Raw genomic sequence first — 24850 nt, 5'->3', positions numbered from 1 at the left:
GAAAAATAAAACCAATCCTGCTTCTCAGCTTTTTTTGTTGCTGTTTGTTTTTAAAGTGTGGAACTGGAAATGGCTGGCTGAGATCATCTCATCCATGGAGAGAGAACAGATTACAAAGAAATACAAATGAAGACCGCATGGAAGGGAAAACTGATGCCTTTGGAATAAAATCCTTGGAACATTATGTAGCAAATCTGACATTTTTAGAGAGCAAATAATTGTAGTATTTAGGAATGGAAGAATTTCATGTGGAAATTACAAACTGGCTAAAGTTTCAAAGCTGCTTTCTTTTTTGTGAAAGATACAGCAGGTTATTTGAATTAAAGCTGTTGTGACCTTCTCACATCTAATAGATGTCATGGTACTTAACAGTAACAGTTGCAATGTCGGTCAGTTTTTAACTGTTCTGTATTTTTATAATGTGAATGTGTCCCTTTGCTCAACATTAATGCTGTTATTTTTGTAACTAACACTTGTGAACATCTTTTTCACCCAAAGATGCTGCTAATGGACATTTATGCAGAGAAACTGGATAATTTTTGAGGATATGGGCTGCATATAATACTACTGTGGAAGTTTCAGTCTAATTGTTGGCCAGTATCAGGAAGATAATCTGGAAGGCTCTGGCCTCAAGCACTGAATGTTGCTGTCTTAACGATGAGGTATTTCTGCAATGAACAAGTCTACAGAAAACCACCTGCTGGTTTGCAACACACCTGCCAATTTTTTTAAGGCTAATTTGATTTAAATAATTTAATTTTACTCTTGCCAATCTGAACTAATGATGTGTTCATTCTCCAAAAACATTCTATATTTCCAGTGAATACTTAAGAATTCTCTTTGTTTATAAGCTCTTTAGTGATAGATAGCTGATCTTACTGCTGCTTTTGATTTATCATCAAAACTTAAGAGTAGGATTTGAAATGCATGTGAAACTACTGAATTCATTTAGAATGTACGGCATATTTAAGTTTCATAAAGTAGATTTTTACAGTGCAAGATTTAGAACTCTTAGAAAAGATATATTTTGATAGCAATTATGACCAACCATTGTACAAAGGGCATTATTTGATTCCAAGCCACTATACTATAACCACAAGTGAAATACACATTTAAAGGTGGAGATGCCTGTTTGCTCTTCGTACAGATGCCAGACCTTATTTTGTTGGTCCTGTATATCATCATTCTTTGTTTTATTGTTTCTTTAGCTTAGGTTATTTTTTTTGTTTTACTACTCTGAGAACAGTAGAGTACTCTAAGGTCTTAAGGGTATTTAATTCTTGTGGGGCATCATTCTCTCACCAGTAGCTCTTTGTGTGTCCTTTGCTGGTAATGGACATCACAATGGGGATGCTGAATTTGCAGCACCAAAGAGGTAACAGCTGAAATCCTCAACACTAGGGTTTGGGGATTAATCTTGATCAGCCAGAAATGGTCCTTCATTTAAGTACCTGTATAAGATGACCTGGGGTTCTAAAAATAGGTGAAACTAAGGTTTTTTGCTTATGACATTAAGCACCAGAAAAATAATTATTTTTCTACACTGCACCTCTCAAAAATATACAGAACACATTAAATGTTTAAACTGTTTATTTCTCTCTGAAATTAAATGACTGTTCACTCATTTAAAAAACATTAAACAAACCCATAAAAAATTAAAGAACTAATTTCCAGTCCCCTACGTTAAGTGTGTACAATTTTAAAATCGTTCATGTTACAACTCTTGCACTATGGGATATACTGGAAGTAGATGATTACAAGTGTTATCTATGCAATACTTAAATGTCTGAACCACACTGTGAATAGCTTCAGAATTATGTTTTCAATTAAAAATAGAGCTTCATGTAGTGGAATTAAAACGTTTCAACAAAACTTCTTCATATTCCTTCTGTGTCAGAAGTCCTTGAGTTACGGTCTTACTTTCTTCAAATTTAGGTAGTACGACTGCAATGTATCCCTCAGTAGATGGCTAGAAAATAAGACCATGATATAGCGCAGGAATAAAAATGAGAAAAAACTCAATGTAAGCAAAAATTCTTACCTTTTCTTGCAGAATAGTTGGATTATCCAGAATGTTTTCATTAACTTCCATCAACCGCCCTCTTATGCAACTGCAAAGAAGTTCCAGTGTTAGTAAAACCATGTGTTGTAATCAAAATACAAAAAAAAAAAAGAAAAAATTACTTGCCTATATATAGTATACTCTTCTCCATCTGAACAAGATATTCTGCACAGAGGGGCAAGCTCTGTTAGAAACTGAGCACCCTGCATGTGAAACAAAGAATTTCTGTGAATTTAAAAGAAGTTTGTTTTTTGTTTTAAGTGTAGCCTTCCTAGGATATTGAGAGAAAATTATGAACCTTGTTACAATCAGCAGTACAAAGTAGTCACATGTTCCAAGATTGTTTTAAAAGACTTTGTCATACAGTTTGAGTCAGATTGAAAATTTAGAAAGAGATAAAAGTGACAGTCTGAAGTCATTATCCACAATGCAGGAACCAAATATCCCCCTAAGGAATTTATTTTTACCAGTGTAAATAAACCGAAGTAAGTGTGTGTGGACATTTACATGAAAATAAGACAGTCTTGTACTAAAATAAAGACGTTTATTTTGTTCTACTTTGGGTGTACACCAGCCCTCAGGAGTTACCTACACACACGTCTAACAGCTTACTTAAACCAAAATTGGTTTAGCTCAAACTTGGTTCTAAATCAACATAAGCTAAATTGAAATCAGCACATAAGGCAGCGTGGATACTTGTTTAACTAAAGGTGTAATTTCAATGTGACTTTTTTTAGACAACCCATAAGCTTGCCATATATATATATTTTCAACAAAAGGGCAGTTTTCATATCCATTAAGTCCTTGACATCTCTGAAGAGGCTTTTAACATTTGATATCTAGTTATTTAAAAATAAAAAATGTGACACCTTTAAGCCCTACATACAGTAGGGAAAGTTTCTTGACCTTTTCCACCACTGTTAGCACCAGCATGGGCAATCTACTTCAGACAACCCCACCACTAGTATTGTAACAGTATTACATAATCCTGCTCAGAACAGATCTAAGGAATGAGGTGCTTAGTATACACACTGCTGCAGGTATTTGAAGAGCAGTCTAGGTTGGAGCTCTTTCGTTCAACCAATGTTAGAAATGTCTTACATTGTCTACCATTGTTTTCTGGGAAAGGAACTCCAGCCTCTGATACAGTGGATCCTTTAGAGGTAAGCATTGCAGGGACTTAAATAAAATATGAACTGACAAGGTAGTTTAAAAAAAAAAAAAAAAACCCACCGTACCCGCTTTGACTTTCCAGAGACCTTATTTTGAAGTCTACTGCAGTTGGCACTGATTTGGTAATTAATACTCTTAATTGTTTTCCCATTTTGAAGAAGAGGATGAGCTTCTGCCAGTGTGATGACACAGATTCTGCAAGAAAAGTTACAGTTACCGACTGTACTTAGGCTTCATCCCTGGGATTGTTTAGCCTTCTAATAAGCAAATGTTAACTGCCTCGTACAGTGGGTTAGTTCTATGAAAGGCAATATTTTCTTATTCAACTCAGCTGCTACCGAGAGCATATGTTTTCACTACATTGTTCACTCAGGCTCTTCATGGGGTGTTTCCCCTCACCCACAAAACCCAGCTTTAGTGGAGAGTTCAACACAGACTACCTGGCTCATCAGGGACTGCAGGCTAAAGCCGCTGAGCCTTTCACTAGGGTTGCTCACCTGCCCCCTTTGTAGTGAGCACTTGGTCTAAGCCACTCAAGTACTTACAGTCCTCCAATACCTTCCCAAAATTCACTAGGAAGGAATCAGAGGCTCAGCTTCTGACAGACCAAAGGACAAGGAGGTAAACCTCCAGAAGTCTTAGCACCCACACGGTTAAGTTCAGTACCAATGCAGAGATAGTAATTCAGGTGTGGCTGCTCACAGCTGAGTGCAGCTGACCTGGGTGCCAACCATTCAAGTTAACTTTGCAGTAAAGACACACCCTGTATGTCACGTATACCTGTTTGCTTCTGTGACAAGTTTTATATATCCATTGCCCCCTCCTATGTTTTTAAATTAAATTACAACTGCAGGGCCAAATTCAACCCTCATTTCCATGTGTGCAACTCACTTGAAAACTTTGGGAATTGCACAGTTGTATCACTAGCTGGAAATTGGCCTGCAGATATGTCATCAGTCCGCAGAGGAGACAGAGAGAGGTAGGGATGGAGCCTTGGGGAAGGCGGTGGAACAGGGCACATCCCTTCCAGCCCCTTGCCGTGAGCTGCTCAGGGGCTGGGAGCACCCCTATGAGCCGAGCACCCCAGCCCTCTGCCCTGACCCTCCCTCACAGACACAGCATTCTGCCCTGCACCCTCCCATACCCCCCCAGTCTGCTGCCCTGAACCCCCACCCCATCCAGCCTTCTGCCCTGCATCCCCACAGTCCTGGCCCTTTGCTCTGACCCTTGAACCCCCCCACACACACACCCAGCTCTCTTCCTTGACCCTTGACCCCACCACACACCCAGCCTTTAGCCCTACACATACCTCCAGCCCTCTGCCTTGACCCTGAAACACCCCCAGGTCTGGGGTCCCGGCCGCAGACCCTGCTCAGCCTGCTGCCGGCCTGGATGAACAGAACCCCAGGCTGGCAGCATAAGATAAGCATTTTAATTTCATTTTAAATGATGCTTCTTAAACATTTTGAAAACCTTATTTACTTTACATACAACAGTTTAGTTATATAATACAGACTTCTAGAAAGAGACCTTCTAAAACGTTAAAATGTATTACTGGCACGTGAAACCTTAAATTGGTGAATAAATGAAGACTCGGCACACCACTTCTGAAAGATTGCTGACCCCTGTTCTATGGCCTGTGTTATACAGAAGGTCAGCCCAACTGAGCACAGTGGTCCCTTCTGGCCTTTGAATCTATGAAACCAATACAAAAAGTTTCAAGACAAGAAATCTAACTGGTGATGAGAGATTTTAATGCAGAAACAGGATCAGACTAGAATTCCTGGACTGCAGCAATAGGCAGATTCGGACTCTGAAGAAAACAAAAGAGAAGCAAGGCAGAAGTTTAAGAGCCTAACGGTACGTCTACACTACGAAATTAGGTCGATTTTATAGAAGTCGATTTTTAGAGATCGATTTTATACAGTCGATTCCATATGACCACATTAAGTTGGCAGAATGCATCCTCACTACCGTGGCTAGCATCGACTTATGGAGCAGTGCACTGTGGGTAGCTATCCCACAGTTCCCACAGTCTTCGTCGCCCATTGGAATTCTTGGTTAAGCCCCCAACGACTGATGGGGCAAAAGCATTGTCACGGGTACATGTCGTCCGTTGCCCCTCCCTCCATGAAAGCAACGGCAGACAACCATTTCGCACCTTTTTTCCTGGGTTACCAGTGCAGACAGCATACCTCAGCAAGCATGGAGCCCTCTCAGCTCACCATCACCACTGCTGTTACAGCAGAGGGGCTTTGAAAACCAGTTTCATGACTGGCCAGGCTTCGGTGTGACAGTTGTGTGTGTTTCTCCTTGATGCAAACCCACCCCCTTTGTCGATTTTAATTCTCTGTAAGACAACCACCCTCCCCCCCTCGAAATAAAGTAACTATTGTTTTGAAACCATGCATTCTTTCTTTCTTTATTTAAAAAAAAAACAAAGAGATAATGGACAAGGTAGCCGGGTGGGGTGAGGGAAGGACAAGGCCACATTGCTTATTGTAGCCAGACTAAAAATCAAACTGTTTGAATGACACCCTTCTGTTGCTTGGGCCATCCTCTGGAGTGGAGTGGCTGAGTGCCTGGAGCCTCCCCCACGTTCTTGGGCATCTGAGTGAGGAGTCTATGGAACATGGGACGGAGGGTAGGCGGTTATACAGTGGATGCAGCGGGGGTCTGTGCTCTTGTTGGCTTTCCTGCTGCTCTAATAGATGCTTCATCATGTCAGTTTGCTCTCCCATTAGCCTCAGCATCACATCCTGCCTCCGCTCTTCACGCTCACTTAATTCTTTCCTAGCCTCTGCCACTGAATTAAGCTGTGCCCTATCAGTGCGGGAAGACTGCATGAGCTCGGAAAACATGTCATTGTGAGTGCAGTTTTTTTCACCTTCTAATCTGCGATACCCTCAGGGACGGAGATGATGGGGGAGCGTAGAAACATTCTACACTCGATGATTCTAGGGCGACTGCATGGTCACCTGTGCTGCTGAGTTTGCCACGCTAAACAAACAGGAAACGAAATTCAACAGTTCCTGGGGCTTTTCCTGTGTACCTGGCTAGTGCATCAGAGTTCAAAGTGCTGTCCAGAGTGGTCACAATGGAGGACTCTGGGATAGCTCCCAGAGGCCAATACTGTCGATTTACATCCGCACTACCTCAAATCCGACCCAGCAAAGTCGATTTTAGCGCTACTCTCCTTGCTGGGGAGGAGTACAGAAGTTGATTTTAAGAGCCCTTTAGGTCAACAGAATAGGGTTGGTTGTGTGGATGCATTCATTTTTAAATCAACCCAATGCAACTAAATTCAACCTAACCCCGTAGTGTAGACCAGGCCTAAGCAAGAATCTCAAATGCATGTATTTCAACAAAGAAAGCTGCAGAAAAAATGGACTGGGATATTACCTGATTTTCAAATGAAGACTTCATATTTGTGAAGCCAGATGAAAATCAAGTGTTGTCATGCAGATCACCTGAAGACAATATCAGATCAGATAAGTTAGTGCTGGCATCAAAGAGGTTGAGAGCAACCAAAAAAGTGCCAAGAACAAAGATCTATGACATTGGCAAATTGAAAGAGCCGGCTATCAGAGAAAGAAAACAAAGAAGCCGTGCAGAAAAACATGTTTTGGTGGGAAAAAAAATAATGTTGAAGAGGCATGGAACAGTGTAAAAAATGGGATGATAATAGTGGCTGAACAAGGGTTAGGCTACAGCGCCAAAACTAAGAACCCAAGGTGGAAAATGGAGGAAGTACTTCAGTTGAATGACAAGCATAGGAAACTGAAGGAAAATTAAAAGGAAGATGCAAATCTAAAAGCTGAGTACAATAAAGTTGTAAATAGAAAGGGAAGAGAAACAGAAAAAACTGAATAAGCAAACAATTAGGACTGTCGATTCATCGCAGTTAACTCACGCAATTAACTAAAAAAATTTATGGCGATTAATCACACTTTTAATCGCACTGTTAAACAATAGAATACAAATTGAAAATTATTATTTTTGGATGTTTTTCTATATTTTCAAATATATTGTTTTCAATTATAACAATACATGTGTGCTGCTCACTTTATATTATTTTTATTACAAATATCTGCACTGTAAAAATGATAAAAGAAATAGTACTTGTCAGTTCACTTCATACAAGTACTGTAGTGCAATCTCAATCATAAAAGTGCAAGTTATAAATGTAGATTTTTTCTTTGGTTACATAACTGTTTTGTTTTTCTGAGTGCAATGTAGAACTTCAGAGGCAACAACTCCACTCAGTTCTACTTCTTGTTCAGCCAATCGTTAAGATAAACAAGTTTGTTTACATTTACACGAGTTAATGCTACCCGCTTCTTATTTACAATGTCACCTGAAAGTAAGAACAGGCCTTCGCATGGCACTTTTGTAATCAGCATTGCGAGGTATTTACATGCCAAATATGCTAAACATTATTATGCCCCTCTGTGCTTCGGCCATCATTCCAGAGAAATGCTTCCATGCTAATGATGCTCATTAAAAAATAATGCGTTAATTAAATCTGAGAGTGAACTCCTTGGGGGAGAACTGTATGTCTTTGGCTCTGTTTTGCCTGCATTCTGCCATATATTTCGTGTTATAGCAGTCTTGGATGATGACTCCACACATGTTCATTTTAAGAACATTTTCACTGCAGATTTTACAAAACACAAAGAAGGTACCAATGTGAGATTTCTAAAGCTAGCTACATCACTCAACCCAAGGTTTAAGAATCTGAAGTGTCTTCCAAAATCTGAGAGGGATGAGGTGTAGATCATGCTTTCAGAAGCAACATTCTGATGTGGAAACCTGCAGAACCCAAACCACCAAAAAAGAAAATCAACCTTCTGCTTGTGGCATCTGACTCGGATGTTGAAAACGAACATACGTCGGTTTGCACTGCTTTGGATGGTTATCGAGCAGAACCAGTTATCAGCATGGACGCACGACCTTTGGAACGGTGGTTGAAGCATGAAGGGACATATGAATCTTTAGCGCAGGGGTGGGCAAACTACAACCCACAGCCCACATCCAGCCCGCAAGATTGTCCTGCCCGGCCCTTGAGCTCCCAGCTGGGGAGGCTAGCCCCCGCCCCCTGCCCTGCTGTCCCCCCCTCCCACAGCTATGCCACCGCACGGGCAGCACTATGGGCGGCGGAGCGGCATGCTCGTACAGAGCGGAACAGAGCAGCAGCATGTCTAGCTCCATCCGGGCGGCACAGCTACCAGACGTTGTTCTGAGGGGCATGGTAAGGGGGTCAGGGCTGGGGGGTTGCGTAAGGGGCAGTAGGTCCCCGGGGGGCGGACAGGGAGCAATTGGATTTGGCAGAGGTTCGAGGGGGGGACACAGGGGACAGGGTGGGTTGGATAAGCGTGGGAGTCCCAGGGGGCCTATCAGGGCAGAGATTTGGATAGGGATCAGGAGAAGCGGAGGGGGTTGGATAAGCATGGGAGTCCCAGGGGGCCTGGCAGGGGGCAGGAGTGTGAATAGGGGTCAAGGCAGTCAGAAGTCAGCGAGCAGGGAGGCGTTGGATGGGGGGCGGGGTCCTGGGAGGGGGCAGGAAGTGGGAGAGGGTGGATAGGGGGTGGGGGCAAGGCTGTTTGGGGAGGCACAGCCTTCCCTACCTGGCCCTCTATATAGTTTTCCAACCCCAATGTGGCCCTTGGGCCAAAAAGTTTGCCCACCTCTGCTTTAGCACATCTGGCACATAAATATCTTGTGATGCTGGCTATAACAGTGCCATGCAAACACCTGTTGTCACTTTTAGATGACATTGTAAACAAGAAGTGGGCAGCATTATCTCCTGCAAATGTAAATAAACTTGTTTGCGCAACTGGCTGAACAAGAAGGAGGACTGAGTGAACTTGTAGGCTCTGAAGTTTTACAATGTTTTATTTTTGAGTGTAGTTAATTTTTTGTACATAATTCTATATTTGTAAGTTCAGCTTTCATGTTGAAGAGATTGCACTACATTTTTTGTAGTAGGAGAATTGAAAAATACTATTTTTACTGTGCAAATATTTGTAATAAAAAATATAAAGTGAGCACTGTACACTTTATATTCTGTGTGGTAACTGAAATCAATATATTTGAAAATGTAGAAAATATCCAAAAACATTTAAATGGTATTCGATTATTCTTTAACTGTGCGATTAATTTTTTAATCACTTGACAGCCTTACAAACCTACAAGAAGCAGAAGAATACGTGAAGAGGAACAAACGTGTTATATCACAAAATAAGAGAAGTGAGCCGGACATAGGAGTTGAACGTATCAGCAGTGAAAAACAAGCTGAGCCAAATTATTGAGGATGAACAAACAATATAAAGAATATTTTGAAGAACTGTGCAACCTGCAGAATGTGGATGAAAACGGTCCTGGAGAAGCTTCCCCCATACACACAAACGAGAGCAGGTGCTGAAATTTTTAGAGAAATAGCAAAGATCTTGATAGAAAGTTTGAAAAAGAAAAAGGCTCTGGGAAACAGCAACATAACCACAGAGCTATTCCCCAAGAGTTACAAACATGAGAAAATACTAAGCAAAATGGAGGAAAAGTGATAATTGTCCCAATCTATAAAAAGAGGTAAGATGACATGCAAGAACTACAGGAATCAATTAATTGAGCATACCAGGAAAGCATTCACTGAGATGCAGCAGAGGACAATGAAAAGGTATGTGGAAGTAGGGTGACCAGATGAGAGGCGTGAAATATTGGGACGTGAGGCGGAGGGGTGCCGAACCACCAGGGGCGGGCAGCAGAGGGAAAAAACAACACAAAAGCAAAAAAGAACAAAAAACAAAAAGAGCCATCACACCATAGAAAAAATTGGTGGGGTCTGAGCACCCACTGGCAGCTCCATGCCCCACCCCCCCGCACCAACTCGCCTCCGCTGAGCTGGCTGCCACGTCCTGCTTCTCCCCCATCCCTCCAACACTTGCGCCGCCATACAGCTGATTAGCGCAAGCCTGGGAAGGAGGAGGAGGACGACGAATGTGGCATGCTTGGGGAAGAGGCGGGGCCAGGGCGGGGATTTGGGTAGGGATCCAATGGGGGAGGAAGGGGCGGAGTAGGGGTAGCGCCAGGGTAGAGTTGGGGCGGGAGGGCATGAGCCTCCTCCGCCTCTGCACCGGAGGGCAAAATATCAGGATGATTTGCGTGCCGACCGACGTTCGGTCGGGACATGGGACAAACATGTAAATATCGGGACAGTCCCGATAAAATCAGGACGTCTGGTCACCCTATGTGGAAGCAGCGCTTGCAGAGGAACAAACCAGACTTCAAACAAGATGAACTATAACAGATCAGCTAATTGTGATGAGGCAGATATCAGAGAAGTATACAAAACACAACTAAACCTGCTACAACAACTTTATCAAAAGCTTGTCAGAAGTTCATAGTATTTGGCAGAAAGCGTTATGGCAAGTTTTGAGAACATATGTATCCCTACAAAATCAAACTGATAGAAGACATCTACAGCAAGTCAGTAAGTGTGGTGAGAACAGACAAGTAGTTGATGGAATAGTTCAGGATGACTGTAGGAATGAGACAAGGATGGCATGCTGTCACCAGATTTGTTCAGCATGGTACTGGAAGCAGTAATGGCTGTAGCACTGAGAGATTAAACGGAAAGAGTTATTTGGAACAACAGAAACTAACCTTACATTGGCAGATGATACTAACCTCGTACCATTAATCAAGGAGGATTTACAGAGAATTTGTAGAAGGCAGACAAGGAAAGCAGAAAATCCAAATTGAAGATCAGTACAGATATTACAAAAATTATGGCAATTGGAAGACATGAGGAAGAGGTAAAGATCAAAGTCAGAGACAAGGGGAAAAATATGTACCTTGGAGAACTACTATGAAAGAATGGGAATTATGAAGACGACAAGAATCAGACTAGCTGCTACTGTATTCAGAAAAGCTGCAAGATCTGGAAGGCTAATAAGCTTTTAATAAAAACAAAAATCAGTGTATATGAGACAGTGCCATGTCAATACCACTGTATGGGTTGGAATGTTTGGAGCAGGGGTCAGCAACCTTTCAGATGTGGTGTGCTGAGTCTTCATTTAGTCACTCTAATTTAAGGTTTCGCGTGCCAGTAATACATTTTAACGTTTTTAGAAGGTCTCTTTCTATAAGTCTCTAATATATTATATTATATTGTTGTATGTAAAATAAATAAGATTTTTAAAATGTTTAAGACACTTCATTTAAAATTAAATTAAAATGCAGAGCTCCCCTGACCGGTGGTCAGGATCTGGGCAGTGTGAGTACCACTGAAAATCAGCTCGCATGCCACCTTTGGCACACGTGCCATAGGTTGCCTACCCCTGGTCTGGAGTATGAGGTAAGCTCATGAACGAAAGATGTCGACTGCAAAAATGAACTCGCTGAGAATTTCAATACAGCAGAAAATAAGTTATAAGAAAACAGATAGGAAAAGAAATGACACTTCTACAAAAGATTCAAGACAGACAATTACAACACTTTGGATATATGTCAAGAACAGACCTGAAAAGTATACCATACCTGGTGATTCACACTCAGAGTGCAAGGAATTAGAAACAGAGGAAGACTGAGGATGTGCTGGTGTCACAGACCTAAGGACCCATAGGGGTCCCATGGGGAGGGCAGATCAGCACTGTATGTGGCTAACACTGTTGCAAGCATCGCAAAGCATGCTGAGAAGGCTGAAGGTGTGAGTGGAGAGTGGAAGATTCTTTTGCAGGTTTATGAGAGGCCAAGGGCGGGGGGGAGAAGAAAGCAGAGAACGGGTTAACCCAACACTACAGCTAGTAAGCTCAGTCCAAAGATAAGACACTAACTCCAGCCAGCTCAAGGCCAGAGCGCACATCTGACTCTTGACTGCCGGCCAAGAAGGAGGGGGGCCTGGAATCCACAGACCAACCGTGAGAAAGGAATATTCAACTGAATAGACACAGACCCGCAGAGTCAGCCCATAACAAGCAAGGCAAGCGAAGGCCAGCACAGAGGAAAACAATGAGGACAACAGAGTCTAGCCGGTGTGTTTTGGAGAAAGTCGAAAAGACCACAGAAAGCTGGTTTGGACTGGCACAAAGAGCACCAGGAACAGAGATTGCAGAATGGAACACCCCAAAAGGAGCCCAGGACTTAAAACCCTCCTGAGAGCTGGAGCAATTCGGAGAGCACGGCAGATTCTTGGATGACGTAGGCCAAGGACAGCACTTCCATCCACCTTTAACCCTCCCGCCCCCTTCTACTGACGTTACATGCAGATTTGGCCAGTTTGAGTCATGCATGTGTGAGTATGAAAGTGGGTTAGGGCTTGGGGCATTAACACTTTCTCTCTTCCCCTGAGTGATGTGGGAGCGTTCCCAGCACACTCTGCTGTTATTTTATTATTTTATCAATAAAGCTTTAAAATTTAGACACTTGGTGTGCTTCATCTCCCCCCAACCTCCCAAAAAACAAAACAAAACAAAATCCTGTGGCCCAGCCTGATCAACTGTGGCCCAGGCAAATTGGTAACGAAAATCTGTCACACTGGATGAACACACAAGAAAAAGATTTAGAGACGAATTAACCTGTGAAGTGGGTACAAGGCAAGAAAATAGTGGAAAGATTGAATTCGATGCCATCACTTCTTCTGAGCTGATGGACCAGAATTGACGAACAAGAGAAATGGCTGGTGCCACAGAGTACATGGGGCCCTGCTATTAGGAAACCTCAAATACATAAGGGCATGCCTACACTACAAAATTTGATCAACATAAGTTAGGTTGATCTACAGCCTCCACAGCAATTAAGTCAACTACTCTCCTTCTGCCAGTGGTGCACGTCTTCACCAAGAGTGCTTGCACTGACTGAAGTGCAGCATTGTGAGGCACTGACAGCTGGACTGTGAGGCACTGACAGCCACCGGGGCTCACAGATGGAGCCCCTCAATCCCCTCAGGACAGAGCTCAATTTCACAGCAGAGAGCCTACTACCAGGGAAATTGACATTCTTGTCAGTTTCACAGTTGCTATTATTCACATTTTGTCTTGGGCTCCTGCCCATCACCCCTTCATCCTGGGGGAGACAGAGCTGGAGACAAAATGGGGAATAGCAGCCATGAAACTGACAAGAAAGTCAATTTCACTGGTGGTAGGCTCCCTCCTGTGAAATTGAGTCCAAGGGGAGGGGGCGGCACCTGCTGAGAGCCCTGTGCTGGGCTGACAGCCAACAGGCAATGCAAGTCATGCAGTGTATAAACGGACACTGCATCACCCTAACTACATCGACCTAACCGCTACACCTCTCATGGAGGTGGAGTTATTACGTCGATATAGTGGGCGACTTACATCAGCAGAAGCACCATTGTAATGTAGACGCTTAAGAGTCAGGTCCACGTAATTAGCCCTACGTTGACCTAACTCTATAGTGTAAACCAGGCCTAAGCAATGCCACTGAGTAACTGAGAACTAGAGTCTATAGAAGAGGCATCTTTGCTTAAGCAGCTATAAACAAAGTTGATTCTGTTCCTTCACACATCAAGCGTTGCAGAGAGGTGAGCAGTGTACTTGAAGATACTCAGTAATGCAGATTTGTAAGTTCAGTGATTCAACTATAACAGAATTGATCTAAGGTTTGTATGGATCCTGGAGAGATGACCATCAGGGCTTAAAGGGGTTGAGCTTAATACCCAACCCCTTTGAGTGTCAAATTTAGACAAGAAAACCAGTGACAGAAAAAATAATCTATATAACACCACCACCAAATCTAATAATTTTCAGTGGTTCTCAAACGTTTGTACTGGGGACCCCTTTCACACAGCAAGCCTCTGAGTCCGACCCCCCTTATACATTTAAAAACTCTTCTTTTTATATTTAACACTATTATAAATGCTGGAGGTGAAGTGGGGTGGGGATGGAGGCTGACAGCTTGCAAACTCCCTGTGTAATAACCTCTCGATCCCATGAGGGGTCACGACCCCAGTTTGAGAACCTCTGATTTAGATGGAGAAAATAGTTAAGCACTGCACACTGAGAAGGCAATGTTGCCAATGAAGCCATCAGTGTGAATAAATGTCAATTTCCTCAGATGTTAAAAAGACAACCCACACCAGGGTCACTGACACTTGAGCCCTAGTGTTTAAAACACCCTCCCTCATCAGAAAGAGGCTCTGACAACTCAAAAGTAACTTCAGCTAGAAGGGTCTGAAAAAGCCAGTGTTGCAGGGAGCTACTTCAGTGCACCAAGGAACTAGGGAAACCAGGAAAAGAATACAGAAATACTGCCAAAGCCCCCAGGGTCTGGAACCAGCCTGAGCAGCTGCAGTTCCAGTAGGAGGAGCACCTTAGCTGACTGCTACCAGAAATTAAGTGAAACAATGTTCTTGGGTAGCCAACCGTTGCAGCTGCTCTCACAATGAGGCCACCCTGCAAGTATTGCAAAGGGCCAAAAATCTTTGAGGCCTAAGGGAGATCCAGCTGGTCAAATAGTCTCTGGAAAATGAATATTTTCCAGAAAGCCTGACCGTGGCAAGGTAGATCAATAAACAAGGCTAAAGTACACTCCCAGGGGAATTCTGTGCCACCGCATAAATTGCACAGAATTAATGTTCTGCATATAATTTCGTTTTTCCCCATAGAATTGGTGCTGCAGAGCTGCTGGCTACTACTAGGGGCCACTGAACCCAGAAGAGCCCAGCTCTCCAGCTAACAAGTACAGGATACTGCTGGGGGAGGAGGCAGCTGTGGTTCCTGGCCCATCCTGAAGGAAGACAATGCCATGCAGGAAACTCTATACAAGCCTGAGACTCAGCATCAGGACGTTATCCCTTGCAAACTTAGGCTCTGTGAGGTAGGGGCTGCTGCTGTCTGGGCTTGGGCCCGCCCCACAGCTGGGATCTGGGGGGAGGGGGTGTCTGGTCTTGGGGGTACTCTGCGGCTGGGCTCTGGGGGTGCGGGTGTCTGAGCTGAGGGCATCCCATGGCTGGGCTCTGGGGGGGTAGAGGGTGTGGGTGTCTGGCCCAGGGCACGACGGCAGCTGGGCTCTGGGGGCAGTGGATGCAGGTGTGTGGGACAGGGAGTGTCCTGCAGCTGGGCTCTGGGAGGGGAGGGTGTGTGTGTCTCTGAGACCGGAGAGGCAGAGTCTTCCCCCTAAGATATACCCAGGTGGCACATGTGAAAACAGCCAAACTGAGGCACCCAACCAAAGCATAACAGAGAAACAGGAACTGGGTTGTCATAGGGGCTCCTTTAACTCTCTACTCCTGGGGGAACTGGGTTGTGTCGTCTCTATTATTACATACTTGCTGACAGGTATTTGAAATAAATTACCAAAATAATTGAAAATGGTGTCATTATATTGTGTTATTTTGACAAAATATACAGAATTTTCCAGAAATGTAAAATTGTGCACAGAATTTAATTTTTTGGCACAGAATTCCCCCAGGAGTAAAAATACTTCTCAGTCAATAGGAAAGGTTCTTTGGCAGATATTTACACCCAGCATATAGGAGTGTTTTATGCAAGATGAGAGGGTTCTATCTGCCTGTGGCTTGAAACTGAGCGATTGCATGTCTGCTGATTCTCAGTTTCCGGCCTTTGTTAATATACCATTTTAGTCTTAGCTTTTTCAGTTTATTTTATTTAGAAGGGTCCCTTCCCCCACTTCTTTTACTGGTCCATTATCACCTTGGGTTATATGAAAGGACCCAGAGTTTAAACCCTGGCACGGGTCTTTTCCTATTAGTGATTGGCATTCAAGTGGAGACTAGCTACATTCAGGAACACTAGAAGCTTAAATGTCATCTTCTGTTGCTGGAAACCCTTCAGAAGAGGAGCAGCTCTAACTATCCACTGCTACTTTGCTCCTGCTTGAGATGCAGTGTGTATACCATTAAGAACAGGAAAAATATCTACATCCCATCTGGAGAAAACAGGAAGGGACAAGAGAGAAAACACAGAATGGCATTGGCCGTTCTGCAGAAGAAGAGAAAGAGAACAAGTTCTACCCCCTCTCAGCAGCTAGGAGTGGTCAGGGACACTTGGGCCTCCATACCAGGCCACAGCATTTAGACCTGGGTTTGGGAGCAGGGCAGGGGGAGGACACTGATATTTTCATAGGACTAGCCTTATTAGAGCAAACCTTATTAATAATATAGTCATCTAAAAGGGTATAAAATAATAAGGCACTGAATGCAAAAGATGCCGACAATTTAAAATGTTACAAGTGACTCATTTCCCATTCCAATTTATTTTTAGTGTTTATAACAAATGCAAGAAGAGCCAAATTATTTTTTCCACTTAATGTCATTAAAGCAACACTTTCATCTTGAACATTAAGCTAAGTAGGCAAATTGGATAGAAGGCCCTGTAATAGCAATAGCATGCCTAGCATTCTCTCTCTGAAGTGTTTTGTTTTGTATTGTATTTCTAAAGAAAGTTATTTTCAGGAGGAGAGACTGGGTGGGCCCAAGAACAGCAAAATGGGCCCCCTCTCTATGCACATATGTGTCTGCCTGCTCTTCAGCTGCAGCATAACTCCTCTCTAGGAATTGCAAAGGAGTCCCTGCAAGTAAAGAATTCCCCACTCCTTTCCTCCCCCTGACCCCACCCCACTAATCCCTGCTTCCTATAGGGATCTGGAGGCCTCTCTTTGTGAACACCCTGCTTCAGAGAGAAGAGGGCTCCCCTGGCCTTCATGGACTTCTGTTACTCCCTAGCCCCATTCATGGGGATAGTGACTGAAGAAAGGGATTGTGTGAAACCCAGTGTTTCAGTCCCGTTGAAGAGTCTAGGGAGTGCATGGAGCTCCCCATCCCCTTGTTCGGGGACTGGCAGAGGAAGAGGTTCTCTACTTTGGAGGAAGGCCCAAGTACCAAAGAGTTTTAGAAGCAGGAATAAATAGCTCCTAATCTGATGTGAAAAGATTAGCTGAATCACTAGATTGTTAATGGACTCTGTACAAAACTGAGTATGAACTAATATGACCGTTTTCTACTTTATTATCAGCCTTATCATTTCTAGCAGGACCAGAAGATCAGAGTTGCAAGCAGACAAAGGAACAGCAGGAGTCTTCAACAGCTGTTCAATGTGACCAGTGAAGGATTTTAAAAGATGCATGCTGCTTTCCTTCTTTATGTTGTAAGCAACAAGACTGCAATGAGGTTTTCTGCTGTGTATTTTCTAAAGTTATTGATTTGTACCCAAGAAAGCTCAGGAACATTAAGTCCATTCTTCCCTATTCTGCTGGAAGACTTTGGAAAGGTCTATTGTCAGCTCCCACACTTAACTGGAGGGAGAAATCAACAAGATACATCTTCTTCTTCCAAATGTTTATTGATGTAACATATATTAAACAAAACAAAGTTGAATCTCTTGCCCTCAATTACTCAGCTTGCAGTGACTTATTAACCATTTAGATTGTGGCTGTGCCCTAGATGTGCTTAGTACTTTCCAAACATGCCCTCTGTAATGTCAATTTCGCAAGTTCAAGTAACTATAAAACTTTCCAGGGTAGACATGATCTGGTGCGCTAATGTTTGAAAGGAAGCAGAAAAAACCCAAACACCCTTTTTGAACAAAGCTGGCATTTTTTATACTTAAAAGAAACAAAATAGGACCCAAGTCCAATATCCTCCCACTCTGGAAGGCCTTTTTTTTTTCCTCATTTAGTACAACTGCTTAATACTTAACACTTTTTGTCAAAACCAGAGATTAAATCATAATAGAAGAGCACAGACTGCTTCTAAAAACTAAGTGTTCCCTGTGTGTCTTCCCATAGTACTGATCTTCATGTCCTGATAGGCACCATCCAGATGCCTTCCTTATTGTAATTACTACAATTGTAGCCTCAAGAGATTACACAGCTTCTCAATTCACATTAATCAGAGTTGACATATATTCCAATCTTTTTAAATCTGCTTTAAAATTTTCTTTTTGATTTAAGGTAAAGTCAGTAGGTTTCCTTTAAAAAGAGGGCCACATTGAACCCCATGATGTCACTTTCCAATGTCATCTTAGTGATTTTTATACATATTTTATTAAAACTTTTACAAGTTACAATAATTTTACAGCTACCCACCCTGCAAACCTTGCCTGGGCTCTGTAAGTCAAGTTATGTTCTGCCTTCTCATGCATAAATCACTAGTAGTAGAGGTTCTGCAGGCAAAGAGTAGCCCTATGGGTTAACAACTGTAATTCTGTACTCAGTTCTGTTGAGAATGTAGAAGAAATTGAATCCAGCTTACACTCCGAGTTGTGCTGACTACAGGACTAACAGAAATACAAACTTAGCAACTAATTTAAGCAGACGCAATTCCAAATACAGAAAAAGAGAGCTGTTGAGTACCCTGATACCATTCTTACCATGAAAATCATTGGGTAAAACTGCATTTTAAAAATGGGAGGTAATTTGCTCATATTTGCAACTTATAGGAGACATACTCAGCAACATGACTCAAAAATTTTAAAATAAGACTTGTGTTACAAAATAATTCCTTAAACATTTTTGGCCCAAATGCTATCAACTGGAGTCAGAGTAGGTATATTATGACCACCAAATATAAAAATCATCATATCTTCTGATACTAAAATATTTTGGATTTTTTTTAAATAAAACAAGATATTTTACATTTACATATTACAACCATCAGAAATTAAAATTAACAACTGATTTAGTAATTTGCATTTCACTAGACTGATGAATTTCAGTTTTAGGTTATCATACACTGGCAAAATACATACTCAAAATTTATACCATCAAATGGAAATGTTTCAAAAAGGCTTGTTGAAAAAAATTTAAAAATACTCATTCATACTAGGTTTTCTAATATTAAAACCTAACTATTGTGTCTAATTTACTTAGCCTCTTTATTAATGTTTTAGTTACCCTAAGTACATAGCTATCAAAGAACTGCAGTGCTTGCTCTGAAATAGAGAAAACCCAAATATTATCCTTCAGTGTTGAAAACATTAGCTCGCTATTAAAAATGTGTGTTTTCAAACTAGTAGTGCAAAACAAATACCCAAAGAACTTAACCAGATTTTACTTACCTATTAGAATGCTGCAATATACAGTGGTCCTCACATAGATTACCCTTAACATCTGTAAAAAAAAAAAAAAAAAAAAAAAAAACGATCACTACACTAAGCTAGAAACAGGCAAGAACCAATACACTGAAATGTATTTTTGCATACTAAGATGGACTTATAGTTCATGAAGAAGGTTCCTACACACTTCAGTGGAGGATTGCAGATGATCAATCTCTGTCTCAGTTCCCCCATCTGTAGAACAGGAGTAATATTGTCCTCCTTTGTAAACTGCTTTGAGATCACTGATGAAAAGCACTATATGGAGGAATGGTATGATGGGACTGCCTACAATGGCATGTGGCCCACTGGTGACTGAGAGTAGCAAAAATCCCCAGCAGCCAGAGATGAGACACTAGATGAGGAGAACTCTGAGTTACAACAGAGAATTATCTCTCACGTATCTGCGTAGTGGATCTTGCCCACATGCTAAGGGTCTAACTGATCACCATATTTGGGGTTGGGAAGGAATTTTCCCACGGATCAGAATGGCAGAGACTCAGGGGGTTTCCCCTTCCTCTGCAGCATGGGGCATGGGTCACTTGCAGGTTTAAATAAGTATAAATAGTGAATTCACTGTAACTTGAAGTCTTTAAACCACGATTTGAGGATTTCAGTAACTCAGCCAAAGGTTAGGGGGTCTATTTCAGGAGCGGGTGGGTGAGGTTCTATGGCCTGCAATGTGCAGGAAGTCAGATTAGATAATCACAATAGTTCCTTCTGACTTAAAGTCTATGAGCTAGGCATCACTGTTGTTACTGATGCAGTAGAGTGTAAGACTAACATTTAGCTATTGAGCATTTAAAAGATCAAGAAACTAAAAATAGCTAAACATATGCAAGTTGAACTGATCACATCAGGTATTGTTTGGCAAGGCAAAGATGACTGAAATACTTTCAATAGTTTAAAAAGCAAGATATGCTAACAGGAGCAGACTGAAGTACCCTACCCCAAGACCTTCATTCCATACAGCTGGTCTACACATGAAAGTTATTCCAGAATAAGTGTCAATTTAAAGCAAAGGAGCTATTCCAGAATAACTCCATGTGTGGGCACACTTATTCTGGAATAGAGTTCCTTTTCTGGTTTAGCTTAATCCATTTCCAAAACTCATTTGGAAAAGGGCACTTATAGCTATTCCTAAATAACCACATAAACAAGCAAAGATTGTGTGTGCATACGTCACTCTAAAGTCTAGTTTTCTCCATCATATACCCAATGTTAATGTTAGTTACACATGCACCAAACAGAACGCATGATTTTGATGAACTAGTCCTACAATGCTTTCATCAGCAAGACTCTAGTGAAGTCTGCACAGTAACAAGAGTTACTCCTGGGGGAAATCATGTCCCCTGCAGACTTCCCCCCCCCACACACAGAGAAAACACATTCTGTCCGGAGGTGCTGCAATTACACCTTGCACAGACCAGGGGCTGCTGTGGTGCCAGAACAGAGGGCAGTGGGTTCAGGGCCAGAGCAGACAGCCATGGCGGGGCGGGGGAGTGGCTGCCTTCCTCACAGTGCCTTACCCGCAAGGCCAGCTGGGGGGCAGACAGAGCAGGGAACAGAGGGCTGCTGGGGTTCACAGACTGGGGTTCAGATGAGCTAGTGGGGGGGCACAGGAGCTAGTGGATAACAGCATTGAGCCAGGTGTTGAATGGGAGTGGGATATAGGGCCACATGTGGAGGAGGGGTGGCTGAGTGGGACTGCCAGGACACATAGGGACAGGTGTGCCTGGCTGAACAGGAGAGGCTGCGGTCAGCCAAGGTCTTTGTGGGGGAAGCTCCCCAACTCCCTAACAATCCCCCCTACTCCCCACATACATACGTGAAATACAGTTCCATACTTCTCCCACCCATACCAAACAACCCTCCAGGTTCACTCCCAGGCTCCTTCCCTCTCCATTACTTCCCTTTCCCTGAGCTCTTCCATTACCCCCAACTTCCCCTAGCCTTCACATTGCTTCTGAGATGATTTAAACTACAATGCAGAAATCTAATTATTACTCAAAGTTCTGTATTAATATGCCTAGTAAGGAATCTATTTGTCAAAAAAAATTTCCTGAAATTTTTTTGTTGTCTTCACTGTTACAGACATGCTTGCTAACAGGTATTTTGAAATAAGTTGCCAAAATAATTTAAAATTACATGATTATACTGTGTTATTTTGACAAATAAAATATGCAGAATTTTAAAATATTATGTGCAGAATTTTTAAATTTTTGTCACAGAATTCTTCCAGGAATAAAGAGTGTCTCAGATCAAATCTACAGGCAGGTTTGTACTCATTTAACTTTTAGTCTTTACTGCTTCACTCCAGGGGGTATTCTGCACCACTCCACGTAATTCATGTCCCCCACAAATTTCTTTGCTTTCCAGCAGAAAAATTACTTTCTGACAGGGAAGCTGCAAGAGCAGTCACACACCACTCCCTAGCAGAGCAGGTACATCATTTCAGGCACCCAGAGCAGCCAGTGGAGAGGTAAATCATGGTGGGGCTGGGGACACTCCAGCCAGTGGCTCCTACCCTGAGCCAGGATCAGCAGCTAATCCCAGCTGGGCTGGAGAGGACAGGACTTCCTCTTCCCCTGCAAGGAGGTCTGACACAGCTCCAGACACCACCCCCAGAAACCTCCCCCACATGCAGGAAGCTCAGCATCCTTCCCTGCTTCCTGCCCCTATCACTCGTCAACTGTGGAGTGAGGAGTCACTGTACAGGGAGTTGCTCCCCCATCCATCCAGCCCCCTTGCATCTGGACCTCCCATACCCAGACACACCTGCCAAGCCTCAGCAGGTACATCCAGAACCCCACTAGCCCTCCATACCCAAACCCCACCGCATTGAACCTCAAGCCCTGTATCTGGAGCCCTCTGCATCCAGACCCCCTGCACCCAGACCACCCCCCACTGAGCTCCTTGCATTCAAACCCCAACTCTGATGTCCCTCCCCCTGTACCACCTGAGCCCTCACATCACTGACCCCCAACTAGCTGTATGCTGACCCCTACCCCACCAAGCCCCACTCTCTCAGCACCTAGACCCCTCTGCTAAGCCCCAGCCAGCTTCACCTGGAAGCCCTTGCAGAGTCCCAGTGCCCCTGCACCTGGAACCTCCCCCCATCCCCTGTGCATCCACACCCACACCTCCCCACTGAGCTGTGCTCAGATTGTCCCACACAGAATCCTCTCACCCCACACCTAGAACCTCCCCCCCCAGCCCCTCCACACTTGGATCCTGCCTGGTAGAGCCTGCTTTCCCCACACTTGGTGGGCCTGGAGCAGAGGGGCAGGGCCCCAGGGCTTTTCTAGGGCAGATCCAGGGCTTGTACTGTGTCAGGATCAGGTGCAGCCTCACCTTTGAGTCTGTGTCCCAGGAGTTGGGGGGGGGGGGCGAGTGATCTCCCACCTTCAGCAAACAGTCGCCTGTGCTTTCCAGTGCCATGCCAGAGCCTCTGCATTTATTTATTGACAAATAAAACTTGCAGAATTTTAAAATATTGTGGGCAGAATTTTTAACTTTTGGCACAAAATTTCCCCAGGAGTACTGCTTGTATTCTCACAGTCAGATCCCAACACCTCACTGCGCTAACTGATGTACAACACAGAACCAAGACAGCCCAGCAGACCCAAGGAGTTTACAATCTAAGTATAAAACAAGAGACAACAGATGGATCCAGGGAGACTAGCAAAGCAGTCCAAGCAAACCAGAAGACAATATTAGTCCGCATAATATTAGTCAGCATGATAGGCAGCTTCTCAGCAGGGGGTGTTTTCCTACCCAAATAGCTAAATATTCAATCCCTACTGCCGGCTCAGGGAGACTGGTACAAAGCTTCCTTATAATGCTGACGTTTATTCTCTTCAGTTTGCTAGAATAAGCTGCCCTGGTACAAGGCACCTCGCTAGCAGGATATCTGCAGCTACACAAGGAAGTTCACTGCTTTAACGATATTGGTTTCACACTGATGCACCAAAGCAACCGCACAGCCCAGCCCTCACGTGCCCCATCACACAAACCCGCCCGCCCACGCTCAGCGGGGCTTTCATCTGTGCGCCCGGGGCTGCAGGCTAAAGCCTGAGCGAGGCTTTCCCGCCAGCTGCTAGCGCGGCCCCTGGGCAGGGAGGGCACCGGCTGAGCGCTGACAAACCTGCCGCGCCCCCGCACCGGGGCCAGGGCGGCCAGACCGGCGCAGAGCGAGCGCAGCCGCGGCCGGCCTCCGGCGCCTGGTACCCCCGCTTCCTTCTCCTGCTGCCGTTTCTTCTCTTTCGTTTGCTCGCATCCGCTGCCCTGGTCCCGGCCCTCGCTCCCCGGCTCTCTGCCGCTCCCCCCGGCCGTTCCCCCCCTGCTTTCCCGCTCTTGGTTTTCCCCTGCTCCCCACCGCCCCCGCCCCGCCCCGCCCTCGGCCGCCCCCCTGCCCCGCCCCCCCTGCCCGCGCCCCGCCCCGGCCCGCCCCGGGGGCCGGCGGCGGCCCCCCCCCCTCGCGCCCGGGCCGCGCGCTCGACAGACTCTACTGGGGAGGGGGGGCAGACCGGGCCGCGCGCGCGCCGGCCTCTACACGGGGGGGCGGACCCGGGCCGCGCGCTCCCAGAGCGACGTGAACCACCCGTCCCCTCCCCCCGGGGGCGGAAGAGGAGACCCGGCCCCTCCCCCGTGACAAGGTTTGCCGCGCGGGGGGAGGGGCGGGTACCTGGCTTGTACCAGCGCGTGAAGTACCGCTCCGTCACCCCCGGCGCCGCGGCCATGCCCGCTCCGACCCGCCGGCAAGCTCCGCCCCCTCCAGTCACGGGGTTACCGCGAGCCAATCAGCGCGCGAGTCCCTTCCCGGATTGCGTCCACCCCCGGCGCCTCTGAGACACGTGCGATGGGCGGTGACGTGTGGGCACGTGGCCTCTGGCCCGGAGAAGCTGACACACGGGTTAGCACCCCTGGAGCGCGAAGGAGAACCACGGCTGAGAAATCAGCGGTACATTTTTGGCGCCTCTCTGTGTTCCCCGAATGAGCGAAGTCTCGGTGCAGACAGGGCGGAGGTAATCCTCTCCCTAAAGTGTGGGCAGGAACAGCTTCTGCCCCCCTGAGGGCTTGGACAAATCGTTTTGCTGACCCTTTGAGTGATAGCAGAATTTGGGGTGTTGCACATCAGTTTTCTGTTTGAGGCAGAACTCAGTGATGCAGAGGCAGGTGAAAGTGCAATTTGCTTATACACAAACTAAGTTTCCTTGAACAGGGGTAATAAACATCTTCCTCCAGGGATCCCAGGGAAGCACCTCTGCCCTATCCCCAGAAGTGGCTGTCTTATGTCTGGTCTCTTTCCAGGCCCTCATCCAAGCATCATAGCTTAAAAAATTCTGTCTCTTTTCTTCCCACAGCCACTGTACATTTTACCTGGGAAACACCTAGTTCAGTTGCTAACCAAGGCTGCACAGACTGGCCAGGTGGGCATTTACTGTCCTGTTGACTGTTGACCCCTGACTAGGGTTGCCAGGCATCCAGTTTTTGACAAGAATGCCCAGTCGAAAAGGGACCCTGGCAGCTCTGGTTGGCACCC

General features: G+C 44.7%; 2 protein-coding genes across 5 annotated transcripts in view; one reads left to right on the top strand and one right to left on the bottom strand.

The window, feature by feature from the left end:
- The window catches only part of CTNNAL1 (catenin alpha like 1), a 125559-nt gene extending 123677 nt beyond the window's left edge, over positions 1-1882 (top strand). For all 4 annotated transcript variants that reach the window (XM_075062658.1, XM_075062657.1, XM_075062660.1 and 1 more), the window contains one exon: positions 57-1882. In XM_075062658.1, coding sequence (XP_074918759.1) covers positions 57-218 — 162 coding nt within the window. In that variant the 3' untranslated portion in view covers positions 219-1882. The remainder of the gene's footprint in view (positions 1-56) is intronic.
- ABITRAM (actin binding transcription modulator) lies at positions 1573-24070 on the bottom strand. Its single transcript, XM_075062663.1, has 6 exons — positions 23993-24070; positions 19270-19321; positions 3301-3430; positions 2189-2265; positions 2042-2111; positions 1573-1969 (listed from the first exon to the last, which is right to left on the bottom strand). The coding sequence occupies exons 1-6, from the start codon at positions 24045-24047 to the stop codon at positions 1841-1843; spliced, it is 513 nt and encodes a 170-aa protein (XP_074918764.1). The 5' UTR covers positions 24048-24070; the 3' UTR covers positions 1573-1840.
- Between the last annotated feature and the right edge of the window lie 780 nt (positions 24071-24850).

The sequence above is a fragment of the Chelonoidis abingdonii genome, chromosome 2, assembly GCF_003597395.2.
Source record: "Chelonoidis abingdonii isolate Lonesome George chromosome 2, CheloAbing_2.0, whole genome shotgun sequence".
Taxonomy (NCBI): domain Eukaryota; kingdom Metazoa; phylum Chordata; order Testudines; family Testudinidae; genus Chelonoidis; species Chelonoidis abingdonii.
Note: the sequence above shows the minus strand (reverse complement) of the source record. Positions and strands in the feature narration are given on the sequence as shown.

Bases quoted from the DNA above. Each gene is read 5' to 3' on its own strand.
- ABITRAM (XM_075062663.1), bottom strand. From the start codon at position 24,047: ATGGCCGCGGCGCCGGGGGTGACGGAGCGGTACTTCACGCGCTGGTAC. The intron at 3,431-19,269 runs GTAAGTAAAATC...CTTTTCTTGCAG, and splicing joins ATATTGCAGCATTCTAATAG to AATCTGTGTCATCACACTGG. The intron at 2,112-2,188 runs GCAAGTAATTTT...ACTTCTTTGCAG, and splicing joins GAAGAGTATACTATATATAG to TTGCATAAGAGGGCGGTTGA.